Source organism: Pituophis catenifer, unplaced genomic scaffold (assembly GCF_029215685.1).
Source record: "Pituophis catenifer annectens isolate HBS135680 unplaced genomic scaffold, rPitCat1.0.hap2 SCAF_1, whole genome shotgun sequence".
Taxonomy (NCBI): Eukaryota; Metazoa; Chordata; class Lepidosauria; order Squamata; family Colubridae; genus Pituophis; species Pituophis catenifer.
The window spans coordinates 10,909,826-10,925,398 of NW_027256881.1; the positions used below are offsets into that span (position 1 = coordinate 10,909,826).

Consider the following 15,573-nt stretch of genomic DNA (forward strand, 5'->3'; position numbering starts at 1 on the left):
TGTTTCTGGTATGGGAGCAGAAACCACTGCAGGTCCCTGCAGTGGAGACGCGCCCAAGGGACGATCCCTATACAGGAGACCATCTTTCCCAGGAGCTGGGACAGCGACTCCAGGGAGACAGGCCTCCCCAACGACACTGCCCTGACCAGAGACCGCAGGCTGGACAGGTGCTCCTGAGAAAGATACACTTTTTCCTCCACAGAGTCGATAATGGCCCCCAGATGCTGTATGCGGGTCGTGGGTATCAGCTGGCTCTTGGCCATGTTGACGGAAAACCCGTGGCTCTCCAGGACTTGGACGGTGGTGTCCAAGTCCCGGCGCGCTAGAACCTCCGAAGTCGACTGGACGAGGAGATCGTCCAGATAGGCCTGGATCCTTATGGGAAGAGTCCGGAGGTAGCCCACTAGTGCGGCCATGATTTTGGTGAAAACTCGAGGAGCCGAGGATAGGCCGAATGGGAGGGCACAATACTGATAATGACGACCCGCATAACAGAAGCGAAGGAATTTCCTGAACTCTAAATGAATGGGGACGTGCAGGTAAGCCTCTGTCAGGTCTATTGATGAGAGGAAGTCCCCGGGTCTGATGCCTTCCAAGATGGAGGTGAGGGACTGCATCTTGAACTGACGATAGACGATTCGTCGGTTCAGGGATTTGAGGTCCAGAATCGCTCTCCAGCCCCCCGATGACTTCTGGACTACGAACAGGTGGGAATAGAAGCCTTGTCCGTGCAGCTCCCGAGGCACGGGCTCAATGGCCTGGATTTCGAGAAGATTTTGGATGGCCAATACCATCAGGAGCTGGTAAGCCCGATCCCGAGAGAGGGGGCATCTGAGAAATCTGGTCAGGGGGTTGGAGAGGAACTCGAGGGAGAGGCCCACCCTGACCGTCTCCCTGACCCAAACGTCTGAAGATGGGGCCTCCCATTGGCTGGTGAAGAAGGCCAGGCGGCCCCCTATGGGAAGGCCAGTCGCACCGTCAGCGGGATCTGCGGGCGGAACGCCCACGATCCCCTCTGAACGGGCATCTGAATTGGCCCCGCTGAGGTTGGAACCCCTGACGGTCTGAAGGACGGGATTGTCTAGACTGGAAGACCCTCTGACTCCTGTGGCTGGAGAAATTGCCATCTGCCCCCCGAAAGGGACGAAAGGACTGGAAAGCTCTAGGGTCAGACCTACGAGAGGTAGCAGGCAAATACTTGCGCTTGTCCTTGGATTCTACTAAGAGAGGTTCCAAGGGAGCCCCAAACAATTGGGAACCTTCAAAGGGAGAGGAAGCCAAACGCCATTTAGACTTGGCGTCAGCCTGCCATTGTCTGAGCCAAAGGAGTCTATGGGCCGAAATGGAAGCTCCCATGGCCTTAGCCGAGAACCTGGATGAATTCAGGGTGGCATCAGCCGAGAATTCCAAGGCCGCCAATACCTTGTTAATGTCCTGTTGAGAGCGAGAGTCAGAAAGAGGGAGGCGATCTTGAAGCTGTTTAAGCCACAAAATGGAGGCCCAGTTGAAGAAAGAAGCCGCCAATGAAGACTTCACCGACCACGCAGCTGCTTGATGAGACTTGACCAGTGCGTGCTCCAGTCGACGGTCCTCAGGCCGGAGGCTCTCTTCTGGTGGACCGGTGGTATAAGATGAAGCCGAAAGAGCCACTATGGGAGCATCGATCCCCGGCACCTGCAGGAGGGAAGAAATCTCCAGGGCCATATTATAAATGCGCTTGTCCAGAGCATTGGGTTTAGACCCCAAGGAAGGAGCTAGCCATTGCTTGGTGAGGACCTCTCTAAACAACTTGGGGCCCGGAATCTCCTCAGACTCAATAATGGGCTCCTCAAATAATGGCACTGATGCTGACGTCCCTTCCCCTGCTTGATTAGGCCGGGGTGATCCTAGACCTGTGGTAAGCTTGGCCTTATGTAACAAGGACCTGAACATCTGTGGCTTAAAGAGACCAATGAAGGAAGGTTGATCTGGAGACAGATCCTCATCTTCCGATAATTCAGCTTCCTTCAAATCCTCCCCCGCCAAGGAGCCCTGCACTGAGGAGGCTGAGGAATGGGCCCTAGTGGGCAACTGGGCCCTATCCCCAGAAAAACAGGAACCTTCAACATCAATTTGCGAGGGGGATTCCGAAACCCATGTGGCAGTCCTACATTGTTTATCTGCCTGAATACCTTGCTGAATTGCCTGATGAATGAAAGCCACTAACTCAGGGGTTATTGAGGTTCCCTGGACTTCCTCCCCTGAACCTTGAGGATCTGGATCATGAGGAGCTAAGGTCTCCCCTTGGCTAAGGGCCCCAGAAGCTGGGTCCCCTTGTGTCCCGAATAAAGATTCATTCACTTGTTGAAGGGGTTGTGAGGAAATCCCATCCCCATCAGGAGATAAGGTTGGAGGCTGAGACAGATGGGCTGGAGAAGACCTTGCAGGAGAAGAGGCCTGCACTGGAACAGAAGCAGAGGTATCTGTCTCCCTAATGGAGGCATCCTTCAGCGCCTTTTGAATAGAGCGTTCAATGGCTTGGTGTAGCTTCATTTCCTCCTTAGATCTAGAGTCAGAATCTTTAGCAGAGGATATCTTCGCTCGTTTAGCTGGAATAGCTGCCTGAACCTCAGGCTGATCAGAGACAGAGGCCTGCTTTCTGGGCCTGGGGTGTCTGGATGCCATCCTGGAAGATAGGCCTCTAATCCCCATGAGAGCTGAATTTCAAAATGGCGGGCGAGGCGAAAGGCTGAATCACAGCCCCCAAAATGGCGCCCGCCACGAGGAGAACCCAGGGACCCTTACAGGAGGCCTCCAAAAATCTCCTGCGGCGTGTGGGCGAAGCCCAGGGAAACACCAGACTCTCCACTGCCGATGCAGCTGAACCGCCCTGCCACGCGGTTTCCTGGGAGCCTGGGAGCGTGCCGCACGCTGAAACGCGGCTCTTCCGTCCTCCTAAAGGCTCTCCAGGGCTCCTGCGCCTTCCGGCGCTCAGCAGCCGATCAGAGCAGATTAGCTCCGAGCCGCCCAGCCGTTCGCTAAGCCAAACGGCCGGGGAAGAAAGTCCTGCAGATCGGCTGCTTTGGTGGCGAATGCTGCGCTGCTGGGAAGGCCCTCTGTTAAAGGGGACCTGTCCCACCGCAGAGCGGTCCTCAGCGGTCTTGGGCCTAAGCCGTTCGCGCTGGCGTGCTCAACCTAAGGGGAGCAAGGCAGGAACAATTTAGAATAATTTTAATTAATTTTAGAATATCCAATTAGCCAAGAAACGAATTTTAGACTGTCAGGACTCAAAAAACTATGGAGCAGCTCAAACCATGACTAGATCCAAATCGGATTGAGTCTGAAAGCTGGGAAGCAAGAGGAAGGGGAGGAGCTTCTTAGCTTGCAGACCTGATCCGTCATCATCGGAGGAGCATGCCCCATAGAGATGACCACCGGACCCACAATCAATGAGAATTGCAATATTTAATTGTGAATGTTTTAACAGCGGCTAGAATTGTATTTGCTAAAAACTAGAAAGGAGAGAAGATACCTACTGATGATGAAGTTATTAAGAAGATTATGGACTGTGCTGAAATGAGTAAATTGACATTTGAAATCAGAGAACAGGAAGAAAAACAATATTATTTGATATGGGATTTGTTTTATCAATGGATAGATAACAAAATATGGAGATGAAATATGAAACATGAAATTGATGTAAAGATAAAATATGTGAGGTTCTTTTTTATGAGAAATAAGCTTTTGTTACAAATTGGTATTCTGAAGATGGGATTAAGCACAAAAGAATTTTAACTGATTGACACACTGTCTGTAATTGTTTGGAATGATGATGGTTTTATGGTTTGTTTTTGTTTTAAAATAAAAAAGTTTTTTCAAAAAAATAAAAAGATAGAATTTTCCATAAATGTGGACCAAACTTTTGTTTCAATTTGTTGCCAGCTTCAATTGCTAAACTGTCTTGTTTTGCTGTCAAATAAGTTTCAACTCTGCTTCAAGCAATTATCCTGTTTTGTTTGAAAACCTGGCTCAGAACAGGTCACAATTTCTTCTAATAGTTATTTACTTATTTAGTTCTGCCTTTAAATCAGTCTTCCTTATTGGTGAGTGCCTGGACAATTCTAAGCAATTTTCTTGGCAATATTTTTGGAAGTGATTGCCAAGTAGTTGTCTTTTTTTAATAATTGAGAGAGTGGGGTTGGCTCAAGTCACTAAACTGGCTTTGTGTCGAAGATAAGAATACAATTCGCAGCCTCCTGCATGCTAAAGACTGGTGCCTTTAACCACTACACCAAAACGGGCCCTCTACTATTAATTACTAGAACAATTATGGCTAACCTTTTCCGGACCGAGTGCCCAAAGTGAGCGCGCACATGCATGTGAATACGTGCATGTGTGCCCGAACCCCCAAAATGCAATGTGTGCAGTCCCCCTGCATGCTGCCCACCCCTGCACATGTGCATGCCCCTGCTTGTGCCCCCCCTGCACGCATGCACGGTCCCCCTCGCGTGCCCCGCCCCCCTGCGCATGTGTGGCAGAGACCCAAAGACTAGCTGGTAAGTGGGAGGCACGCGCGCATGCACGGCGGAGCTGAACTGGGGTGACACCTCGCGTGCCCACAGAGAGGGCACTGCGTGCCACCTCTGGCACGCGTGCCATGGGTTCACCATCACAGTACTAGGAGTTACAGGTTGTTTCATTCGAACCCATAACTAAAATCTAAGCAGTTTAAATACTTCAATACTATTCATTGTATAACAAAAAATATAAACACCAAATCAATATGTCGATCAATAGCCAATAACAGCAGCAGCTTCCTCCCGTCGACTAGGAAGAATATCTTCACAGTAGTAAAGTCCACCCTTGTTATAGAAAGAAAGAAAGAAAGAAAGAAAGAAAGAAAGAAAGAAAGAAAGAAAGAAAGAAGGGAGGGAGGGAGGGAGGGAGGGAGGGAGGGAGGGAGGGAGGGAGGGAGGGAGGGAGGGAGGGAGGGAGGGAGGGAGGAAGCATTTGTAAATTGTAAAGCACTTAAAACTGATTTTGGAGACAGGGAGAAATGAGCAAACCATTAAAGGGAGGTCTTGCAGGACACATCCTCCTGGATTGGCTCATTGCTTGAACATTGCCTATTGTTGAAGGTCCTTGTTCTTACTCAGAATACTAGCTGTGTTTAGGATACTGAGAGAGATTGAGAGAGGGTGGATGCTCATCATGGAACCCTTTATTTGTTTACTAAATTTATATGCTGCCGATATCCCTGTCCGAGGTATCGAGTGTGATCCTGAAACTGAATCTTATCCAAACTGTGAACAAGGACAATAGGATTTCAAGGAATCAAGTATTCGAAACACATAAGGTTGATCCTAGTAGGCTTTTGGTCTAAGGAACTCATGAATCAAAGCAGTTTAATGTTGATGTTAGCTTACCCATCATGAACTGAAATAGACACAAGAGTCATTCAGGGCCCAAGCCCGGATGTTTCTTAAAGCTTCTCCATTCTCCTGGGAGTAGGCATTATTGGGATGTAATTTCCTCCTAGAATTTCTCTAAAAAATATTCTTTACACCATATCTAATACCACACTTTTCCTGACTGTTAGAACAATTAATCAGTGGAATGACTTGCCTCCAAAAGTTGTGGATGCTCCAACACTGGAGGCTTTTAAAAAAGAGATTGGACCGGGGTGAAATGCTCCCGGTTCGGACCGGATCACCTGATCCGTTAGCGATGGAGGCGGGTGGTTTGGAGAACTGGTAGCAAAAATCCTTGGCCACCCCCCCCCCCGCCCAGCTGAGCCGCGCAATCATCAGAGGCTTTTTTTAAATTTTTAAAAGTATTTTTTCTACAACCAAAAGGAAAAAAGGCCTCTGCCGATCAGGCAAGTCAGCTGGGATCGTCAGAGGCTTTTAAAAGCATTTTTTTTACAACCTCTTCAGCTGAAGAGGTTATAGAAAAAATGGTTTTAAAAGTAAAAAAAAAAAAAAAATTGGCCATGCCCACCCATTCACATTACCCCACCACCACCAAGCCATGCCCACAGAACCAGTAGTAACAAATTTTAGATTTCACCACTGGTGTCTTCTGAGTCCCTTGCCCTGCCCATTATCCAGCTCTGGGCTCTGCTGTCTCTTATCTGACAACGTTAGATAAGACAACGTTATCTGACAAAGTTAGTATTGGAAGAAGGAAGATTTGCCTACGATTGAAGAATGGACACTAAAAGTAGCAAATTTAGCACAGATGGCCAAAATTTCAGCATATTTGAAGGACTATTCAAATGAAAGATATATTTTGGAAGGGAGAAGTTGGATTGACTATATTCAAAACAAATATCGGACTAAAAAGTTTCAAATAATTTATGAATGAAAATAAAGATTTTAAAAAAGTACTTATATTTAGTCAAGTAAAAGGGGAAGTTAAAGTACAAAAGGAAGATAGGAGTCTATAGATGGTTAGCTTATGTTAGTATATGTTTGTTGAATGCTATACCCTGTATTTTGCTCTGGGAAGTCGGGGGGGGGGGAGGGTTGAGGAGGGAGTGGGGAGGTGATATGGGAAAATATTTGTAAAATTCTCTAAAACTTTTCAATAAAAAAAAAGTTTTTAAAAAAGTTGGCCACGCCCACTCAGTCATATTATCCCCCCCCAAGCCACGCCCACAGAACCGGTAGTAACAAATTTTACATTTCACCACTGGATTGGACAACCACTTGCCTGAAATGTTAGAGTTTCCTGCTTGAGCAGTGGGTTGGGCTAGAAGACCTCTAAGTTCCCTTCCAATTCTGGTATTCTGGTATTCTGGCATCTGCCTCTTATATGCTTCTCTCTTATCTATCTTCTTTCCAAAACAGTGAAATATAAATGTTGAGGGTCACAGGCACCTTTGGAATTTTGAGTCAAGTGTGGGTGTTCTTGCAAAGTGGTTGCCATGGTGATTGTGCCCAGGAATAGAATGATATACAAGAGGTAACCTGATGTATAACTATTGGGTGCTCTCTAAAAGCACAAGGTATCCAATTTCTCCTTGATCCCGTACTAAGTAGGAGGGCACTCTGCTGGGTGCAGATGGTTGGACCCAACCCTTGGACTTACAAACCTTTGCTTGAGAAACGAGTAAGGAGTTTTGAATCGCTCCTTCTTGTGTGCAACCTTTCCTAGAACACAGACTAGAGCAGTGGTCCCCAACCCCCGGTCCGCGGACCGGTGCCGGGCCATGGAGTACCTGGCACCGGGCCACGCAGCGGCCGGGGGACATGAACGCTGCAGCGCAAAGGCTCCTGGGCCGTGCGCAAAAGCTCCTGGGCCGTGCGCAAAGGCTCCAGGGAAGAGAGCCCTGCGCAGGTACGCACGTGTGGCCCAAAGCCCCCACCCCTGCGCGCACTCAGCGGGCCACGGTAAAATTATCAAAGGCTGATTGGTCCGCGGCGATAAAAAGGTTGGGGACCACTGGACTAGAATACAGAATTACAGAGTAGGAAGGGACTTTGGAGATCTTCTAGTCCAACCCTTGTTTAAAACAGGAGACGCTGTACCATTCAGAACAAATAACTGCCCAATCTCTTCTTAATAACCTCCAGTGATGGATCACCCACAACTTCTAGATGCAAGTTGTTCCACTGATTAATTGTTCTTACTGTCAGGAGATGTCTCCTTAATTCTAGGTTGGATCTCTCTTTGATAAGCTTCCACTTATTACTTCTAGTCTTGCCCTCAGATGCTGTGGGGAATTAGCTGGATCCCTCTTCTCTGGGACAGTCCCACAAATATTGAAAGACTGCTAGCACATCACACCTAGTTTTTCTCTTCATTAGACTAGACAGACTCAATTCCTGTAGCCGTTCATTGTATGCCTTAGCCTCCAGCCTCCTAATCATCTTTGTTGCTCTTCTCTGCACTCTTTCTAGACTCTCAATATCTTTTTTTATATCATGGGGACCAAAACTGGATGGAGTGTTTCAAGTGTGGTCTTACCAGGGCAGTTTAAACAGTAGTAACATTTCAGGTGATCTTGATACTTAATACCTAATATCAGACACGGTGGTGCAATTTTGGAATGACGGGATTTGTGTGAGGATGTCATCAAATGTTGTAATTTCGACAGCACTGTAGCTTGCCACAGATGCTGTGGCGCTGTTCTAATTTGAAAATTAAAAGTCCAATCTTTTCTTAAAAATCTCAAATGGTGGAGCACCTTTTTCTGTTTCATTGATTGTTATTTTATGGTAAGATGGGTGGCTAATAAAATAGGTAGGTAGGTAGGTAGGTAGAGATAGATAGATAGATAGATAGATAGATAGATAGATAGATAGATAGATAGATGGATGGATGGATGGATGGATGGATGGATGGATGGATGGATGGATGGATGGATGGATGATAGGTAGGTAGGTAGATAGATAGATGGATGGATGGATGGATGATAGATAGATAGATAGATAGATAGATAGATAGATAGATAATAGATAGGAAGGTAGATAGATAGATAGATTGATGGATGGATAGATAGATAGATAAGACAGACAGACAGACAGACAGACAGACAGACAGACAGACAGACAGACAGACAGACAGACAGACAGACAGACAGTTCTCACTGTCAGGAAATTTCTCCTTAGTTCCTGATTGTCTCTTTCCTTGATAAGTTTCCATCCATTGCTTCTTGTTCTGCCCTCTGGTTCTTTGGAGAATAGGTTGGCCCCCTCTTCTCTGGGATAGCCCCTTAGATATTGGAACCCTGCTATCATGTTACCCCTAATCCAGTGGTGGGATTCAGCCAGTTCGCACCACTTCTGGAGAACCGGTTGTTAACTTTCTGAGCAGTTTGGCAAACTGGTTGTTGGAAGAAATCATTAGGGCAGAGAACTGGTTGTTAAATTACTTGAATCCCATCACTGCCCTAATCCTTCTTTTCATTAAACTAGAGACATACCCAATTCTTGCAACCATTCTTCATATGTTTTAGCCTCCAGTCCAATGAAGAGGAAACAACACGATGTTTCCAGAGTAAATGGGGTTCAACATTTTCACCCTATTCTATTCTTGGAAGCTGCATTTCTTTCCCCGTCCCATATGCTTCATTATAAAATTGCTATTAAAAAAAGGGGGGGGAAGGAGTCCAACTTTTTCCCGATCAATATGCAATGTTTTTTTTAGGTCAGGCACAGTGACTTGCTTCCATTTCAATTGCCGCTTCCTTCCTGTCTCCTATTCCAGTTAGTTGCACACTCTTCCTCTAACAGCTTCTCTCGGTGAAAACGTTGGGATTCTCCACTCTTGCATTAAATCCGATTTTACACATTTTATGACTTGTCATAGTGAAATAATCTAAAATAGCCAGGAAACCTAGGATAGGCTTTAGACGAAAGCTTAAATGGGGAGAAGGGGAGAGGAAGGCTTTCTATTCAGAATCCTTGAACTGCTTTGTCAATGTCACTTTTGTGCCATTCTTAAACACTCTCATTTGATTCATCGTTAGGCCAACTTTTTTAAAGAAGGGGGCACTTGTGATTCTCAAAATACAGAAGAAGCTATGTCTAGCTTCAAAAGTGTAACTTTTCTTTCTTTAAGAGTCAACTTATTGACTCTGTCAATATTATTATTGGGTATGTCGTAGTTTAATGAATGGAAGGACCAGGGGTGACATGATAGCAGTCTTCCAATACCCCACAAAGAAGAATGGGTCAACCTATTCTCCAAAACACCTGAAGGCAGGACAAGAAGCAATGGGTGGAAACTAATCAAGGAGAGAAGCAACCTGGAACTAAGGAGAAATTCCCTGACAGTTAGAACAATCTACCAGTGGAACGACTTGCCTCTAGAAGTTGTGGGTACTCAAATGCTGGAAGATTTTCAGAAGAGATTGGACAACCATTTGTCTGAAGGTTTCCTGCCTAAACAGAGGGTTGGACTAGAAGACCTCTGAGGTCCCTTCCAACTCTTCTCTTCTTCTCTTCTCTTCTCTTCTCTTCTCTTCTCTTCTCTTCTCTTCTCTTCTCTTCTCTTCTCTTCTCTTCTCTTCTCTTCTCTTTTCTCTCTCCTCTTCCCTTCCCTTCCCTTCCATTTTCTTTGTTTTCCTCCAATTTTTATTTATAAGTATAAACTAAACAGAACAATGAAACGAACAAAACATAAAAACATATAAACATCCATTTCAATACATGTCCAGTTTGTCGCAACTATAATATACATTTCTCTTTGTATTTTGACTCTTCCTTATTTGGTCATTCCCTTTTATCTATCTAATATTGATCTTTGTTGACCTTCCCTTCCATTTTCTATTGTCGTGCAATTGCTCTGTAGACCAAATGCTGGATTGCTTTTATTTTCAGACCCTTTATTTTCAGATCCTTTGAAATACACAAATGCCTATTTGCTCTTAGACTCTAGGAAGAGTTTTAACATCTTTTTTTATATTGTGATGGCCAAAATTGGATGCAGTATTCCAAGTGTGGTCTTACCAAATTTTAAACATTGGGGTTTTTTTTTATTTTGCTTTCTTTTCTCTTTTGTGCAATGTTGTCTATTCCTTGCATTGGAAAGTCTTATGAACAGAGAAGGCAAAACATAAACACAAGTAAACAGGCTGCCACAAAGAAGAGGGAGTCAAGCTATTCTCCAAAGCACCTGAGGGCAGGACAAGAAGCAATGGGTGGAAACTAATCAAGGAGAGAAGCAACTTAGAACTAAGGAGAAATTTCCTGACAGTTAGAACAATTAATCAGTGGAACAACTTGCCTCCAGAAGTTGTGAATGCTCCAACACTGGAAGTTTTTAAGATGATGTTGGATAACCATTTGTTTGAAGTGGTGTAGGGTCTCCTGCCTAAGCAGGGGGTTGGACTAGAAGACCTCCATGGTCCCTTCCAACTCTGTTATTCTATTCTGTTCTGTTCTGTTCTGTTCTGTTCTGTTCTGTTCTGTTCTGTTTTGTTCTGTTCTGTTCTGTTCTGTTCTGTTCTATTCACACTCTACAGTAGTAACCTTTTGTCAAGATATTGACTGGTCACATTTAAAAGGTGGCCTACAATATTGTTTCCTTTTTGTTCCCTTTGATTAAATAAAAAAAAAATTATGAAACTGATAAGGCACTTCTGTTGTACCAAAAGCAGCCAAACTGAAGGCAAGATGAGTAGAAATGAGCTAAGGGTGAAGAATTAAAACAGCAGATCTTACATGGTCACCTACCAGCCTGCGGTGAATTCCACATGAGCATCAAAGAAGCCCGTGATATGCCCTGAGGCCACTTTCCAGCCTTCAATACGAGCTCGGATCAAACCTTCTCTTTTCTGGTTACGGACTACCTTCACCAGGCCTGGATATCTCTTGTTGACATATTCTTCCAGTGGTGCCTTCAATTCTTCTAGAAGGAGAAGGAAAAACAATGAGCAAATACAAGAAGCTTGGGTGCCCATTTCACAGTATGTAGCCAAAGAACATCTGCACTCCCTGACTCTGTGGTTACTTCCCCAAACCCCCAAAACTTTAACCTTAGGCTGTCTACTGTCGACCTCACCCCATTCCTAAGAGGTCTGTAAGGGGTGTGCATAAGAGCACCAGCGTGCCTACCGTCCCTGTCCTACTGTCCCCATTTATTCGTATCCTTATCCTGTATTCATAATCATGTTTATACATATATTTGCTATCTTATACATGTTTGACAAATAAAATAAACAAATAAATCTTCTTTTTTTTTGAGGTTCTCCAAATCCACTTCGATAGCAATAGCACTTAAACTTATATACCACCCCATAGTGGGCGGTATAGAGAATTAGCCTGCAATACTGCATTCTAACTACTGCACCACCTCGACTCTCGACTAATAGAAATCTGTAGGATGGCTTCCCATCCTTTTGAGAAAGGAAACAAAGGAAGATGTTGGCATATAGCACTTAGACTTATATACCGCTTCATAGTGCTTTACAACCAGTGGGTGGGATTCAAGTAATTTAACAACCGGTTCTCTGCCCTAATGATTTCTTCCAACAACCAGTTTGCCAAACTGCTCAGAAAGTTAACAACCGGTTCTCCCAAAGTGGTGTGAACTGGCTGAACCCCACCACTGTTTACAACCCTCTCTAAGTGGGTTACAGAGTCAGCATATTGCCCCCAACAATGTGGGTCTTCATTTTACTGACCTCAGAAGGATGAAAGGATGAGTCAACCTTAAGCATGTCAGGATCGAACTCCTGGCAGTGGGCAGAATTAATCTGTAATACTGCATTCTAACCACTGCGCCACCACAGCTCTTGAAAGAGGCAGAAATCTTTGAAAGAATCCACTCTCAGAAGGCATGGTCCAGACTTTTTTGTATCTTTGTCCCACCCTTTGTGGCTCCTTGCTCTTAAAAAAATATTAAGCATAGTTTTCCAGCTAACCAAAAAAATCCTTCATCTGACATTTGGACATTGTCTCAATTGATCAACCGGTTTACACTGGTAAATAGCTTATTATCAGAATTTGCTCAAGCCAAGGTAGGCCCTGTGGTTCCCCTTGAGGAGATGGGACCAAAATATTCAGACCTTTTGCTATTCATTTTATTAGGGGATTTTGGTGTTTGGTGATTTGGAGTTATATAGCATCTTAAGACTTGCAGAGGTCCCTAGACGTTATAGAAAAGGGATCCCCAACACTCGTTCCGTGACCCAATGCCAGATCGCAGCCCCTTCGGAACCGGGCCACGGAAGTGGCGTGTGGGTGTCCATGCGTGTGTCAAAACCTGAAGTCCGGGGTTTGCCATGACAGGGCAGGACGGAGCACTGGTGAAGGGGGGCGTCGGAATCGCAGTGACAGAAGCAATGGAGCACCGGTGATGGGGGGGGCGTGTAGGGAAGACTGCAGCGGCGACGGAGGCAGCGACTGGGCTCAGCTGCAAAGCAGGGAAGCATGGCGATGCGTGGCAAACTGCCAGCAGAGATCAGAAGCTCCAAGTGACAACCAACTATTCTGGCCTGAAAAGAGCCTTGGTGGCACAGCAGACTAAAGCACTGTTAAGTAACACCAGCTGCCTGCAATTACTGCAAGTTCAAATCTCACCAGGCTAAAGGTTGACTCAGCCTTCCATCCTTTCGAGGTAGGTAAAATGAGGACCCGGATTGTGGGGGCAATAAGCTGACTTTGTATAAAAAATAACACCGCTTGGGGGGGGGGGCGAAAGCCCTACTAAGCAGGTATATACAAAAGGATGAAGGCTATTGCTTAACGCATTGTAAGCCGCCCTGAGTCTCTGGAGAAGGGCGGCATATCAATCAATCAATCAATCAAATAAATAAATAAATAAATAAATAAATAAATAAATAAATAAATAAATAAATAAATAAATAAATAAATAAATCAGCTGTTCTGGGTCAAGGAACTGCCGGGCAGAGCCCCACTACCCAAGCTATCACACGACTGACGATGGGCGAGGCCAGCCAGGGGGAAGAGGGCATGGCCCACCTAAATAAAGCATGCTGGGTGGCGGAAGCTCCCGGCACTGACTTTGCATCTTTACAGACTGCTATTTTGCTGCTGCTAGAACTCAACGTGTGCCAGAGTCCAGCTGAATAAAGCCAGTTAGCCTACAAGCATGTGGCATTTTTGTACTGATTTAGGTCCGGAGCTCGGACTGTTGAGAGCGTGCTCACGTGTGTGAAAGTGCATTTGTGAAAATAGTGCACACGCATGTATGCCCTTGCATTTATTCCCTCTCCCCACCCTACCCTGCTGCCGTCACCTTCCCCGGTCCACTGAGTTGGAAAGATTAGAGACCTCTGTTATAGAAGACTCTTCAAAGTGAGGTATAGATCTTAGGAAAGATAAAGTTTGGTTAACTCCACATTTCCCATGATACGTTAGATGAGAGGGAATTAGCTTAACTTTATGATTCATTACCAAACTAGGTAACATTATCATTGCATTGATGATGTTACCTAGTTTGGTAATGAAATGTCTGCAAGAAAACCACCAAGCTCAGAGAGCACTAAGGACACCACAACAAATGTAGGTGTTTCCATACATATTTTTGCAAGCCAGATGTTCACCCGATTTTAAAACTATTTTTATTTTATTCAAAAAAAGTTAAAATATAAAACAAACAAAACAAAACAAGCAAGACATTAAAAAGAAAAAGGTGCACTAAAAAAGACTAACACATATATATATATACACATATTGTCCTTCCTAGTTAAATGCTGATTTGTATATTACAACAGGGGTGTCAAACTTGTGGCTTGTGGGCCGGATGCGTCACGTGCTGGCCATGCCCACCCCCAGTTTAGCAAAGAGGGGAAAAGTTGCAATATGTCATGTGACAACATGACATCGCAAGTTTGACACCCGTGTATTACAACAATATTATCTTCCCGCCCCTTAAGAAACAGGCCCAAAGAATTTTAAATGACTAAACTACTAATTCTATTTACAAATTGTTAACCTGTCATCTATATGCTATATTAATAACAAAATAATTAACAGGAAGAACAGCAGTAATAAAAAAGGACAAGATTAAAATTCCAAACCCCTCTCTCTGTTAAAGGTAAAGATTCCCCTCTCACATATGTGCTAGTCGTTCCCGACTCTAGGGGGCGGTGCTCATCTCCATTTCAAAGCCAAAGAACCAGATGTCTCCGTGGTCATATGGCCAGCATGACTAAACGCCAAAGGCGCACGGAAGCTGGGACAGGAGCCCACCCTGTTACATGGCACTAAGGATTTGAACCGTTGAACTGCCAATCTTTTGATTGACAAGCACAGCCAGTGAGCTTAGCCACTGAGCCACCGCATCCCTTCTGTTAAGTAACTCCTCTGTTAAGAAACTGCTATTGTAATCAACTCGTTAAAAATTTACCATGACTTCTTAACTATCCCAAAACATCCCCAAAATTTTTCCTATTAATTTGTCCTGGATCAAATAGCCATATTTGATTCTTAATACCGTCTCTTATCAGTTGTTGTTTGATTAAATGCAATAGGTCCAATCTCCAAAGTCAATTTACCTTTCCATCAAATGGAATTCTTCTCTTTTCTATCCAGTCAGCTCTCCCCCCTGTTTTTTATAATGCAACAATCTCAGGATACTGCAAGTAGTGGCCAGCAGCTACTGTCTAAAGATTTAGACAGCACTTCAAATCCAATTTAATGGCACCAAGTTCTATTTATGATTTCTAGTTCTGGTTAGTTGCCCTGTGACATGCTTTGCTGATCTTGGACATACCATAGTTTAGAGCACTAATTTGATGAGATCACAATAGCTCTACTGAAATTTCTGAAATAAATTGAAATGTCATCTTCTTACAGGATTTGGACATCAATTCAGAAACATGTGAAGGCAACGAGGTAGAGTACAGATAGCAACTTACAACACTCGGCTGGAAAAATAACATAGCAGTTGGCCAGAAAGCTAAATTAACAGATGACCTCATTTGAAACTAAGTCAAAAAGATTTAACCTACACGTATGTTGGATAAGTTAAAATTAATATATGGACTGATGATAATATATGGAGATTCCACCACACTGCACACTAATGTGGAATGTACAAACATGACGTTTCTTGAACCTATTAAAAGTGTCATTGTGTTCCAAGGTCAAGGATTTGATGAGCTGATCATAACCGATA

General features: G+C 44.5%; 1 protein-coding gene across 1 annotated transcript in view; it reads right to left on the reverse strand.

Moving 5' to 3' along the window:
- The window catches only part of GALNT17 (polypeptide N-acetylgalactosaminyltransferase 17), a 351,458-nt gene that overhangs the window by 150,824 nt on the left and 185,061 nt on the right, over nucleotides 1–15,573 (reverse strand). Inside the window, exon 4 of the mRNA XM_070945586.1 lies at nucleotides 11,163–11,337. Within this exon, the coding sequence (XP_070801687.1) occupies nucleotides 11,163–11,337 (175 nt within the window). The remainder of the gene's footprint in view (nucleotides 1–11,162; nucleotides 11,338–15,573) is intronic.